This window comes from Nelumbo nucifera, chromosome 1 (assembly GCF_055504915.1).
Source record: "Nelumbo nucifera cultivar China Antique chromosome 1, China Antique-T2T, whole genome shotgun sequence".
Taxonomy (NCBI): domain Eukaryota; kingdom Viridiplantae; phylum Streptophyta; class Magnoliopsida; order Proteales; family Nelumbonaceae; genus Nelumbo; species Nelumbo nucifera.
The window spans coordinates 34,981,905-34,994,627 of NC_142649.1; the positions used below are offsets into that span (position 1 = coordinate 34,981,905).

Sequence of the window (12,723 nt, forward strand, 5' to 3'; positions counted from 1 at the left end):
TAGACCAAGGAACTAACTAATGAAGTTTTTTTTTTTTTCTTTTTTCTTTAGAGCCTAACTAATGAAGTTTCTTGGGCTAGTCATTTCCGAGAAAATAATGTTCCTAAACAATCTAATCCCATGTTATGCAGGTGATGGAGAAACTTGTTGATATTGTTCACCTCTTACATCTTGAGATTCATGAAGCCTTTGGTAGTGCGGGTCTGTATTTGGGACTAAACTAAGTTCCCGCTTGTATTCCTAAATGCATGCTAACTTTATCCATTGTTTTTCTTATTGTCAATAAAAGCTTATTAAAAGAGAAATGGGAAAATGGATACAATCTAATAAGCAACCCAAAAGTCAAAAACACCTACTACTCACCCCCATCAGACATCATGATGTCACTATCAATTAAGTCGATAAAACAAAAAGTTGATCCTAATAAATACCCTATATATCAAAGCCCCTACCAAATTTCTCAGCCGATATACATCTGGGCAAAATAAGAAAAAAAGTTTCAAAAAACCCCTGACCACCCTGTAAATAGCTCCGGAAATATGCCCTAAACAATGGTCCGTTCTTTCATTTGACCATCAGCACCTCATCCTTGATCCTCCAGGACCTTCACAGCACCCCTTTCATTTCCATTTTCTATTCCTTCACTTGCTTAAGATTTCCTTTATTGGCTCGCTTGATTAACTAGATGCTGGATTCTCTGCCAATATGGAGCTAATATTTTGCTATCTCTCCTGTTCCAACTCCATAAACACTTTTCTTTCATTCTCCTCACTTTCTAGGAAGAACAACCCCATTCCCCTAGCAACCTCTATTTCTTTGTCCACATCCCTCCCCCAATTCCAATGCCTTACCATCTTCATTTGTTTCGCAATCTCTAACTACATAGTCAACATCAGGACATGTACTATGGTTCCTAGATTACCAACCTCAAAGCTGAGCTCCTAGACTGTCAAAACATGCAAAAGATTTTTTGGTGCTAAATTATACTCTTTACCGCCAACCCCAAACTCACGTTTTAACATGCTTTCTACTACCAAAGTTTCACTTCCAAGGCTCCAACACTATCATTCAAAGTGGAGACACTACAAGAGACATTTGGTCCTCTGCAGCTATAGCACATATAGTATTACCCTTCAAAATCTTCCTCTTGTAGATTCTCTTTAATTTTTTATAAGTGCCAACCCCATAAAGTCCTCTTCAATGAGAAAAGATCTTAGTGATATGAACCAATCTTGGGTTCTACCCCTTCAAATGCTTTTCACATCTAAGATTCCTTTTCCAAACTAATTGAGCCTTTAGAATCAGAAACCTGTAGCATAGAATTATCACTCTCAGCAGCAGCCCCTTGAATGTTGGAATTGATAAGGCCCCATGATCTACATTCCTTCTACCACCCAACTCAACCCCTAGTCTACTGGCAGGAAGCTCATAGAAGGTCTCCAAGTTGGATTTTCCATCTCTGCCATGGGCCCAACATTGTCCCGACCAGTGAACATTGGTATCATGAACACCTACCAAACCCTCATTTAAGGCAGCCTAATGCATTGAAAGACCCGATCTGCCACCACCCAAGCCACCATTTGAGCCGACCACCTTACTGTCTTTAGAGGGAATAACTCTTTCAATCTTTTTACTGTAACGTGAAACTCCACTGTATACTGTATACAACACCATCATTTGATGGGAACCCACCTCCACCGCCAGCAGCTTGATGATTCTTGCCTGATAAACTAGATTCACCCTGTTCAGCAATCTTACCTCCCTCCAAAGACTGAGAAACCATCTTGTTTTTCTCAGAGCTATCTTTGATCCTTGTCCCCCTAGGAGATCCCACCCAACTCCTGAGCACCACCATTCTCCTTCAATAATGGAACTGCCCGCTGCGATACACCCCTTGCCAAACTATTATCACAACGTTAACCTTGGAAAGCCCCTTGTCAATTTTGTTCATTGTTAGAACAACTGAAGTTTAAAATAAATTCTCAAGCAATACCATAATAACATTTATTTGATGCTAGCATACGTATAAGGACTGTTACTAGCATCTGAAAGAAAAAAATAGCAAGAAAAGGTCTACGAGATGTTTTTAGTAGTTAAATGGATCAACTCTCTCTTTTGCACCTCCCCCACCCCACAAAAAAAAAAAAGAACAAGAAAAAGAAAAAAAAAAGAAAAACAAACACTCTGAATGTGTATGCATGTTGCTATAGCTGTTAAGGGGAGTTTGAGCCTGAGCCTAATGAGTTATGTGTGTTGATACATCTTTTTACGTACTTTATGTATTATTCATGTTTGAAGATGCCAACTAACTAGCTTGATTTATCAAGAAAAACAGATGCCAACTAGCTTGCTAGTAAAGCATCCTGCTGGTTGTAGCTGAGACTGGGAACAAATCCTGCCTTCACCATGGTTGGGGTGCTGTGGAGTTTGGATGATGCACTACATCCTGTTGTGTGGCCCGTTTTAAGGAAAAAAAATCTATTGTCTATGTTTCATAATAGGGTTTTACTATTGAAAGACAAAGGACCCAGAGGTTTTGAGGAGAGAGAAAGAGGGCCCCACGCCTTTTTTTTTCTCTTTTTATTTTTTTATAATCACTCATTCTTTCTCCCTCATTAAAAATAGCAAGGGTTCTGTTCCATAGATTTTGTGTTTTTTCTCTTTTTTTATCATTCTGTTAACTATTTTGTTAGTAAAAATTATAGCAATTTTTAGTTTATAATTTTTGACTTGTAGACGTTTCATTAGGTGCTTAACTTTTGTGATATTATGTTTGAAATGTTGAAATTAATAGACTTACAATATTATTATCCTTTTGGTGTGATGATTTACCGTGCTTTATTATAAAGTTCATTGTAATTTAGTAAAAAAAATTGCTATTTTTCAAATTTTGTGTTTTCTGGTTGCTAATTGCTATATAGAATTGGGAAACTAACATATAATTTAGGTTTTTTATTTGTCAAATTCTACAGCCTGTGTGAAACTTAGGTGTGTGCTAGGCAATTTGGCACTCCGGTAGCACCTAGAATTGCCTATATGTTGTGATAACTATGATTTGTGCATGTGCATATGTACATACATCTGATCATGTATGTATTTTTGTATGTCAAATTGGTCCCATATTGTTAGCTTTCCCATCCATTGCCATGGTTTAATGTTAATTTTCAGAGTTTTATATTTATAGCATTCACTTTGTGTATTACATTATCATCATTCATTTCCATGGTTGTCCCCACTGCATGGTTTATCATGAGTTTACTTTACTTGCTGATTTTAAGCTAATATTCTTGGTCTACTTGCAGATGGTGATAAACCAGTAAAGGGATCCAATAATAACCAGCGATTGGGGTCTGCTGGTCTTGCATTGCATTATGCAAACATTATAACTCAAATTGATACTCTTGTATGTTCATGATCCCTTTTCATGTCTGATGTTGCATTATGCATCTTGTTTTCATATTTCATATTGGTTCTGCTATCTTGGGTAATAATACAGTTGTAAATTTATATGGATAGAGTTCTTCAATAACAAGTGAGGCCAAGTTCCCTCCTTTTTCTTTATTTTCTCCCTTGAGAATACAATTATCCTCCAATCTCTCCAAATCTTGAAAGTGCTGCATGCCCTTACAGAATGAACCCATTTGGCATGATTGCTTGTTTAGGTCCTGTCCCTGCTTGTGCATTCTTTTTATGTCTATATTTATGAGCTGATCTATTGATAAATTACATGTATGCCCTTGGGTTATATGAGTGAACAATATTTTCTAATGAACTTAGTCATTTTTCTGAAAAATGATGTGACTGATCAAATAGTGATGTGAATATAGTTCACTGGATTTTATTTTATTGAAGAAGACAAATAATAATAATAATTAAATTTATTTAAATTAAAAATAATATTATTTATTATTTAATTAATAATAAATATTTAATAGTAATATTAATATATTATTATTAAACAATAAATATTATTTTGACTATTATTGTTAAATAATTTTTATTATTTATTGAAACAAAACAATAATAATATTATTTATTATTAAATAGATGATGGCAATGAGGGCATTAATGTCACTTCATCACCTTTGAAATGTGTCTGATTATGGTAAGACACGAGACTAGGTCTTACCATTTCAGACATCTTTTCTCTTATTAGACAATAGAAGTAGACGTGAGTGGCCCTTACCTCTGATAAGCAAGTTTTTCAGAGGTTAGACATCTGAAAAGTGTTATCAAATGCAACCTCACTTGGAATCTAGATTTTAAGAAGAGGTTTGAAGGATCTAAGCAAGTTGATTCTCTTCTGCGTCTTTTGGGTGGGGTCTTCTTCAATGCCTCCATGTTTCCATGTCTAACTCTAGAGTTTGTATGCTGACTCCTTCAGGTTTGTTTTCTTGTGCTTCTTTCTGGATTTTTTTGGCATACCAAAATGCTCCCATTACCATTTTTCCCTATTAGATCTATCTGGTTTCACTAAAAATTAGGGCTTTTTGTTGGGAGATATTCTATTTGAAGATCAATACTTGTGAGTTACTACAAAGAAAAAATTCTAATTGGTCTCTCTAATCACATATGCTTTCAGTGTGATGCAAGTATGGAAAATGCAATCTATTTGCTAATCTCCTGTCCAATTACTTGGCATTAGGACTGATTTCTAGCTCCTTTTGGTAGCAGGTAATCCCCACCTTGTGATGTGAGTACTGATTTTTCAACCCAACCAAGAAAAGGGGAATGATCATGTGGAGATATAGAAGAGCTTCTATTCTTTCGACTATCTAGGAAGAAAGAAATGCAAGGATATTTGAATAGAAGAAGCTATCTAAGGAAGCAATCATAGAAATGATCTCTGTAAGAGTGATCTACTGGATCAAAACTTTGGATATATTTGTGTCATTCTTGAAGGGTGACATTCTCCTAGGATGGAAGGTTGTGGCTCACTCCACTTGCACAAGGACTATCACATGAAGAGAGTGGATTCCACCATATTTGGATATGATTTGGCTAAACTTTAATGGATGTAGCATGAGGAACCCAGGTATCTCAGGTATTGATTGTGTCTGCAGAGATGGTTTTGGGCTGTAGTAGCACTGTTTTCAGGACCTATTGGAATGGAGTACTCTACAACAGCTGAGTTGTAGGCTGTTTTATCTGAACTAAGGATGGGAAGAATGAATATAAAAATGATAGTTGTAGAAGGAGATTCAAAAGTAATAACTGGCTGGATACAAGACAAAAGCCATGGAACATTGCAGCATAGACACATTATGAGAGAAAACAAACAAATAATAGGGAAAGGGTTATTTCAAGCACGTGGCTTCATAGATCCGAAAATTGCATGGGTAACTCACTTGCCAAGCAAGGGCAAACAGAGTTCAAATGTATTGGGGGTAGAAAATGAAGGATATTTGGAAGAAGCAATGTAATGTAAAGAAATAACGGTTAGGTGGTGAAAGGCCAGCCTATTTCCTAATCAATAAAGACATTGTTAACACATTAAAAGAATGTCACTTTATTTTAGGTCTGTATCAAGTCCACCCCTCCCAATACCCTTGGAGCGTGAGTGTCTGACACAAAACAGCATTGCTGTTCTGAAAATTATTAAGTATTAACTCATATAGAAGGTTGAACAGAATCAAGTCATGGATTTGATAATAAATTGTAAGATTATTTGTTTTAAAGAGATCAGTCAAGTCTATATGTTTTTTTCTTTTGATAATTTCTGTCAAGTCTATATGTCTAAACATAAAAAATGATGTTTTACCAATTGCACAAAATATAATCAAGTTCAGCTTCAATATTGGTTAGCGAACACATAGTATTCTTTAACCCACACATTGATCAGTGATTTGAATGCAGTGAGGAAACAATTAGTTGTGTTGCCTCAAAAGACAACTTGGGGTTGGTGGCTAGTTGGTGCCTAGGTGCTCACTAGTTGTCCAGAAAATAATATATCCTAAACTTAAGGAATTGATACACAATATTATATATGAATCAATGCAGAATGCAGAATGCAGATATGCAATAAAAGAGTATAGAACATTTAATTTACAATTGCTTTTGAAAATATAACAAGGCTGGATGGGTTGAGAATTGAGATAGGGAGTGGTAATCTTTGTTTTTCAAAGGAGGACAGCAACTTTGACTGTTAGGTATGGACCAAAATATTTGTGAGAACCTTTAGGGGGGGGGGGGGGGGTTCTATCCAGTGAACTCACCAATTGAACCACCATCAGTTGGTTGTTGTAACATTTGGAAGTGTCCATGCAACATAGCTTTGAAGTTTCTTGCTTGACATTGAGAAGCCTCTTTTGCTGGGAGAAAGTATTCTCTTTGACAGAAACATATTCATATGCTTCTAGGTAATTGGACTAGTTAAAATAAAATTATTAAATGGAGAAAAAAGAAGATACAAGAAAGATGACCAGAAGTCCCAGAAAGATGAAAAAGAAACCCCCAACCCAAGAAACAACCCAACACCAATCCTCAACAACCATAATCCTAAAAACAAGAGGCAACAAACAGTCAAACATCAAACCCCAACAAACGGAACAAAACAAACAATGAAAAAACAAAAAAAAATTTCAACAGATCACCTCCCAAAGACAATCCTCCCTTAACTACTTTGCACCGTTGACAGGTTGAAGATGATCTACTTTGCTTTTCCTGTTGGTTTTCTTTACTTTCTTCACCTTCTTGACAGGACCAACCCCAAACACTTTTGAAACTTGAACATTTCTATATAATTTCCAATTTCTAAAATATCTTACTGCACTAGTAGTCTTCTCGAAATCCTTCTAAATATTGTAGCTAGTATTGATCCTCTCTAATTCTAACACTGCATTCCTAAAAGTCAGGATCTGCAACTTCCACTCCACCCTCTAAATCAACTTCCCTCAGAGTCAAATGGATTCAGTCTATCCATATCAACATCATTTGTTAATTTTGAATCAGCAGAATCCAAATTCAAAGTAACTTTCTCCCTAACCAATGGAGGTTTACCAAACTTTTTTTTTTTCTACTACTTAAAAAAGTTTTGATTGCAAATTCCTTCCCTCCAAGGAAAAACAAACTAGAGATTTGCTCACCTACACTTCAGTATTTACCTGTCTCCACAACACTTGACCTTCCATTTTCATGCATCTTGTCAATAGTAATCTCTTCCTCATCTGAATCATCACTCTCAACTAATTCATCTTCCATCTCAACAGCTTCTTGCAAAGACTCAGTTCTGTACTTCATCTTCTGTAGACTTTGGAGCACATACACTTGCTATCTTCTTCCTCTACTCAACCCTTCCCTACTTCATAACTAACAACTTACTCAGATAACCAACTCCCTTGTCTAAGTGAATTGTCACAAAGACTAACCCTTTCTTCTACATCCATAAAATTATTAACTTCCATCCCCCTCCACCTTTTGATCCCCTTTACGGATTCCCTCCCTCTCTGATGCACTCCTCCCTTTTCACTTAAAACCTCCTCCGCTTTAGGACATCCCGATTTCAAACCCCCTCTTGTAACTCCCTTCCCTTCTGGTACTTCTTGAGATCCACCACTTAAACTAGCCCCCTTCATATATATCGCTTCCTTCTCTTCTCCCTCTAAATGGATCATCCACTTTGATTTTTTTTTTTGGTTCCACTACAATACCTCCTGCTTTTCCCCTCTTGAAAATTAATACAAACCTCCTGAATGTGGCAGCACCCGTCTTTGTATTCCTTCTAGAGGTTTAAAAGTGAGCCAGTATCTACTTTTCTAACCCTTTCTAATTTTGCTTTTGGTTGGAACTTAGGTTTTCTGAGTTGAGCATTATTTCTGATTTGCTTAAAATCCTCAACGAGGTGGTTATTGATCCCTCTAGGGGGGATAGCAGGTTTTGGGTCTCCCTCGGGTGTTTTCTCTTGCTCTTCCATTTTCAAAGAGTTAGCTCAATGCCCACCTGTTTTTGGACACCCCTTTTCAGTCTTGGAAGTTTGGGGTAGACCAATCCCTCCCAGAATAGGTGATTTTTGTTGGGAAGCTTTCCTAGAAAAGTGTAACACGTGATTTACTTCAAAGGAAAAGGCGTTATTGGTGTTTATCCCCACACTGGTGCATCCTATGTAAGGACAATGGTGAGAACTGCTATCACTTATTGATTTCCTCCCCTTTTGTTTCAGAGATCTGGTGTTGGTTTTTCTCTCTTTTTGGTTGCAGGTGGACCTCCCCTCCAAATGTGCAGAGCTTGTTAACTCTACTTCAGTTAGGGGGTTAAAGAGGAGAGGTAAAATCATGTGGAAATGCGTAAGAGCAGCTATCTGTTGGACACAAGTTGGGAGGAAAGGAATCAAAGAACCTTCCATGAAAAAGAAAGAAATAAGGATGTCATCATTGAATCAATTTCTATTGGGGTGGCTCATTAGGTTAAGACTATGAAGCTATTTGAAGACTACTCAACAGGAGATATTGTCAGGAATTGGAAAGAAGTGGCATGGTCAGCTCCATTGATAACTGCCCCTAATCCAGTTTGGTCTCCTCCAGCTATGGGGTTCACTAAATTGAACTTTGATGGTAGCAGCGAAGGAAATGCAGGCCCTTCAAGTATAGGAGTGTTCAGGGATGAAGAAGGTTGAATTATTGCCATGTATTCTGGTCCTATTGAATGGGGGGATTCTCTAAGAGCTGAAATTTTGGCAGTCTTGAAAAGGGTAAAAAGAGTCCAGCAGCTGAATATCAGAAAGCTGATGGTGGAAGGTGATTTTAGGCTGGCTATTAGTTGGCTGCAGGAGGAAGTGTTCAGTTTGTGGAAATACTTAAATGAGAAAAAGAAAGTTAAACAGTTATCTCAAAACATGGAAATCAAGTTTCAGTGGACTAAGGAGTGCCAATTCTTTGACAGACTCACTGGCCAAACAAGGGGTGGGAAGAGTTTATCTTTTTTGGGCAATGTTGTAATTTGAAGTTTACTCTTAGGGAGGGTTAAGAGATTTTACCCCTCCTTCCTCTTGTATCTTATTCTCATACTCTTATTCTTAATAAAACTTTCTGTTAATTATCAAAAAGAAATATCTTTACCTCTTTTGCAAGCTGTACCTCTTCTGGATAGACAAATTCCTAAAGATCAATGGAGCAATAGACCTTCTTGTCCTTACTAGCTTGATCTGGAATCGATTCTAAACAATTATCCCTTAATACAACCCAGATCCAATCCTCCACTAGATTGTGCTTCAGCTGATAAACTTGATCAGTACAAAGTCTCCGCTTCACTCTCTTCTCTGATTCCAGATTTTCCAAAACCAAAACAGAACTCTCCTCGACAACCCCCTTGAATTTTGAAAATCATATTGACATACCTCTCCTAATGTTCTTTCAATAATCCCGTTTTCAAACCTTCAACTCCACCTTTCAGTTTTTTCCTTTAACGTCTCCTCTGTTAACCCCACTTTGATCTCTCTCCTGTTTCAAGTTTATTGTGATCTTTGTTTTCACTTGCTTTCGCCTGCTTATCTGCAACAAATTGGACTCCTAGGATTTCCTCATCCTCAGTCTCTAGTGTTATTTCATCTCTTCTCCAGTGAACAAACTTGTGTCAACTCTTACTCTAATTTCATCACCTCCTTAAGATGAGCTAGCAGGTTCTCTCCCTTCTCAGTTGCAGCCTCACTTACAGAAATCTCTACCATTTCAGATCTACCCTTTCTCTTAAGGTTATGTTTGGTTTGAAGGAAAAAGTAAGGAAAGGAAAGGAAAGGTGGGGAAATCTTTACAAAGGGTTTCCCTACCTTTTCCTTCAAACCAAACATAGCCTAAAATCTCACCTCCAATGACTTTGAATGGGTCAAGTATTGGCTTAGAACAGATCAATTGACCTGACCCACTCACCCACTTGCAATTCCAACCTAAACCAGGTTGAACCCTCATTTTTATACTCTCTGGTTCATGACCCTTCAACTTACCTGACTTAAAATCACACCTTGTGTCTCTCAACTAAGGCTCCCACCTGATTGCCCAAGTTATTTTTTTCTTTCCAGAAATACTCTCTTCAACCTCTCATCTTTTTCCTTTTTGACTCACCATCAAGTGACATTTCTCTATCCTTCAACCAACAACAATCATCAACAACTACTCATGAACCAGCCATTTTAGTGGAATGTTTCCTTCCACCACTATTCTTAAATCAAGCCATTCTCCAGCAAAGTTCAATGCCAGAGACAATGGAATCATACTCACCTTCAACCAAGATTCTTGCTGCGACTTTTTTCAAGCTTGAGTACTAGAGTCTATTTTCCTGAATCTTCAATACACATCTCCTACAGCGTGGAACGATTGCATGCACCATGCATGGATAGGAATCTCAAAAATATTTACCCAAACGAGACTTCCAACTATCACTCCAACATCTCTTATTGCTCCAACAAGAGGATTCCATCTGCCCAATCCATGATCTGGCAATCTTACTCTATTTGATTCCCTCCAAAGCCTCATCTGCCTCCTCTTTGCTACTTAGCAAGAAGGTAAAAAAAAACGAGCATTAAGTTTTTTTACCCGGACTTCTCCATTTCTTTGTCATTCGGAACAAACCCACTTTGCAACCTCATCCACATCAACAAAACGACCAATTAAGCAAGCCTCCAGTGATTTTAATTGATCCAAAAGTTTCCCCATTTACAAATACCTGCTTCATCGTTCATGATCATGCACCTTTAGGATCCAAAAGTTTTTCCACTTTGATAGTTGACCCGTTATTAGCTAATTGATATTACTTTGTTGATGGTAACCTTTGTAGTTGTATCGGTAATCTTTAGTTTTTGATTAAAAGTAAAAATACTCTCTTTTGATGTTATGATTTAGTATGATCCCAAGGTTTCTGTGGACTTTATGGAATGAAGTATATGCTTTATGTGCTTTGTGTAAAATTAAGTGGTAGGTTCTTTCTGAGAAGAATTTCAATATGGTATTGTGATTAGGTATCCCGATCAAGTTCTGTGCCTCCAAATACGAGGGATTCATTATACCAGGGACTGCCACCTAGTATAAAGTCAGCTTTGCGATCCAAGTTATTGTCATTTCAGCTCAAAGAAGAGGTATTGGTTTGTTGGGGATTTGATCTACTATTGTGGCAACAAATAAGTTATTTGGGTTGTTAAATGACCTTCCATTTAGTATATCTGAGACCGTATTCATTACTTATCACTCTCTTTCTTACCCCATTTGCAGCTGACTGTTCCACAAATAAAAGCTGAGATGGAGAAAACTTTACAGTGGCTTGTTCCGATTGCTACTAATACAACCAAGTAAATTTCCAATTATTGGAAACAGCTCTCTTTTGTTAGCTTCTTTTATGTGATGTTCTCATTTAGTTACCATAATTTTATTTGATTTTAAATTTCTAATCATTCTACATTATTGTCGTTGCTGCAACAGAGCCCATCATGGTTTTGGATGGGTTGGTGAATGGGCAAATACAGGGTGAGTCAAGTCTGTGTGTGTGTGTGTGTCTGCGTTCGTTAATATTTCATTCTTCAGCTCTGAGATGAACCTCTGAGAACAGGATTCTGCAGATCAATCAAATATACCAATGCAAGGGGTTATTGCGTGCATGTTTTCAGGTCTGAGGTGAACAGGAAGCCTACTGGTCAGTCTGACTTGTTAAGGATAGAGACACTCCATCATGCAGATAAAGAGAAGACGGATGCCTACATACTTGAATTAGTAGTGTGGCTTAACCATCTCATCAGCCAATCAAGGTCTGGCATCAATGGTGGCCTTAGGTCTCCCATTAAATCCCCAATTCGTTCACCTACACAGAAGACAGTTCTATCCATGCACAAGCCCAGTTCCCCATCATCCATGCTAACTGTTGAAGACCAGGAGATGCTGCGGGATGTCAATAAAAGGAAACTGACCCCCGGGATAAGCAAAAGTCAGGAATTTGACAGGGTAAAAACCAGGCTGAGGCACAATAAGCTGACCAAGAGCAACAGCCACTCACCAACAAGTGGAAATAAAACGGAATTCGTCCCTGTCAGGAGGCCGTCTGTTGCTGTTCCTGTTATTGATTTCGACATAGACAGAATTAAAGCCTTGGATGTCATTGATAGAGTTGACACACTTAAAAGTTTATAATAGCCGCTGATACACGTGGATCAGCAGGGTCTACCTGCTGAGTAATGTCTGAGTCCTTCAATGCCATAGGTATGGAGTGTAAGATAATTAGGAAATCATGGTTTATTAAAATCAATCACTTTGTATGTGATGATAAGAGTTGAATCATGGGTGAGTTGTGTTGTAGAAGGGGTGTTGATTGCTATTATCGTCCCAAAATGGAATGAGTTGCAAATGGTTGGCTCAATCATCAGAGACTTTATGTACAGAATATGTGATCTTCCTAATAATTCAAGTCCATTTTGTTTGTTCTTTATACTGTAAACCCATCTTCCTTTTTCCTATTTGTCACTGAATCACTTGTCTTGAGCATTAAAATGTACATCACGAAAGAAGCCCATATGACTTGCAGCAGAGAACAAGGATCAGCTTGTCTAATATTGACAATAATTATGTTGCACACTTGCACAGTTCACAGTTTCCATTTTCGTTTTCAGCAAATGATATATTGATATGTGGTATAATATGATCAATCGCTGAAGTTAACCGTCTTATTTAAACTAGAATTGGGACTTCCCCTCAAAATAAATAGATAGTACTTAGCCCAAATAAATCATTGATCTTAGGCAATGTTTGACTA

General features: G+C 37.5%; 1 protein-coding gene across 5 annotated transcripts in view; it reads left to right on the plus strand.

The window, feature by feature from the left end:
* Positions 1–12,399, plus strand: part of LOC104608266 (protein PSK SIMULATOR 1-like) — a 28,995-nt gene extending 16,596 nt beyond the window's left edge. For 4 of the 5 annotated variants that reach the window (XM_088896358.1, XM_010274192.3, XM_010274194.2 and 1 more), the window contains exons 9-14: positions 132–201; positions 3,303–3,403; positions 10,946–11,062; positions 11,196–11,272; positions 11,403–11,447; positions 11,588–12,399. In XM_088896358.1, the coding sequence (XP_088752484.1) occupies positions 132–201; positions 3,303–3,403; positions 10,946–11,062; positions 11,196–11,272; positions 11,403–11,447; positions 11,588–12,104 (927 nt within the window). In that variant the 3' untranslated portion in view covers positions 12,105–12,399. The remainder of the gene's footprint in view (positions 1–131; positions 202–3,302; positions 3,404–10,945; positions 11,063–11,195; positions 11,273–11,402; positions 11,448–11,587) is intronic. The other variant, XM_010274195.3, reaches the window with a different exon arrangement.
* The last annotated feature ends 324 nt before the right edge of the window (positions 12,400–12,723 follow it).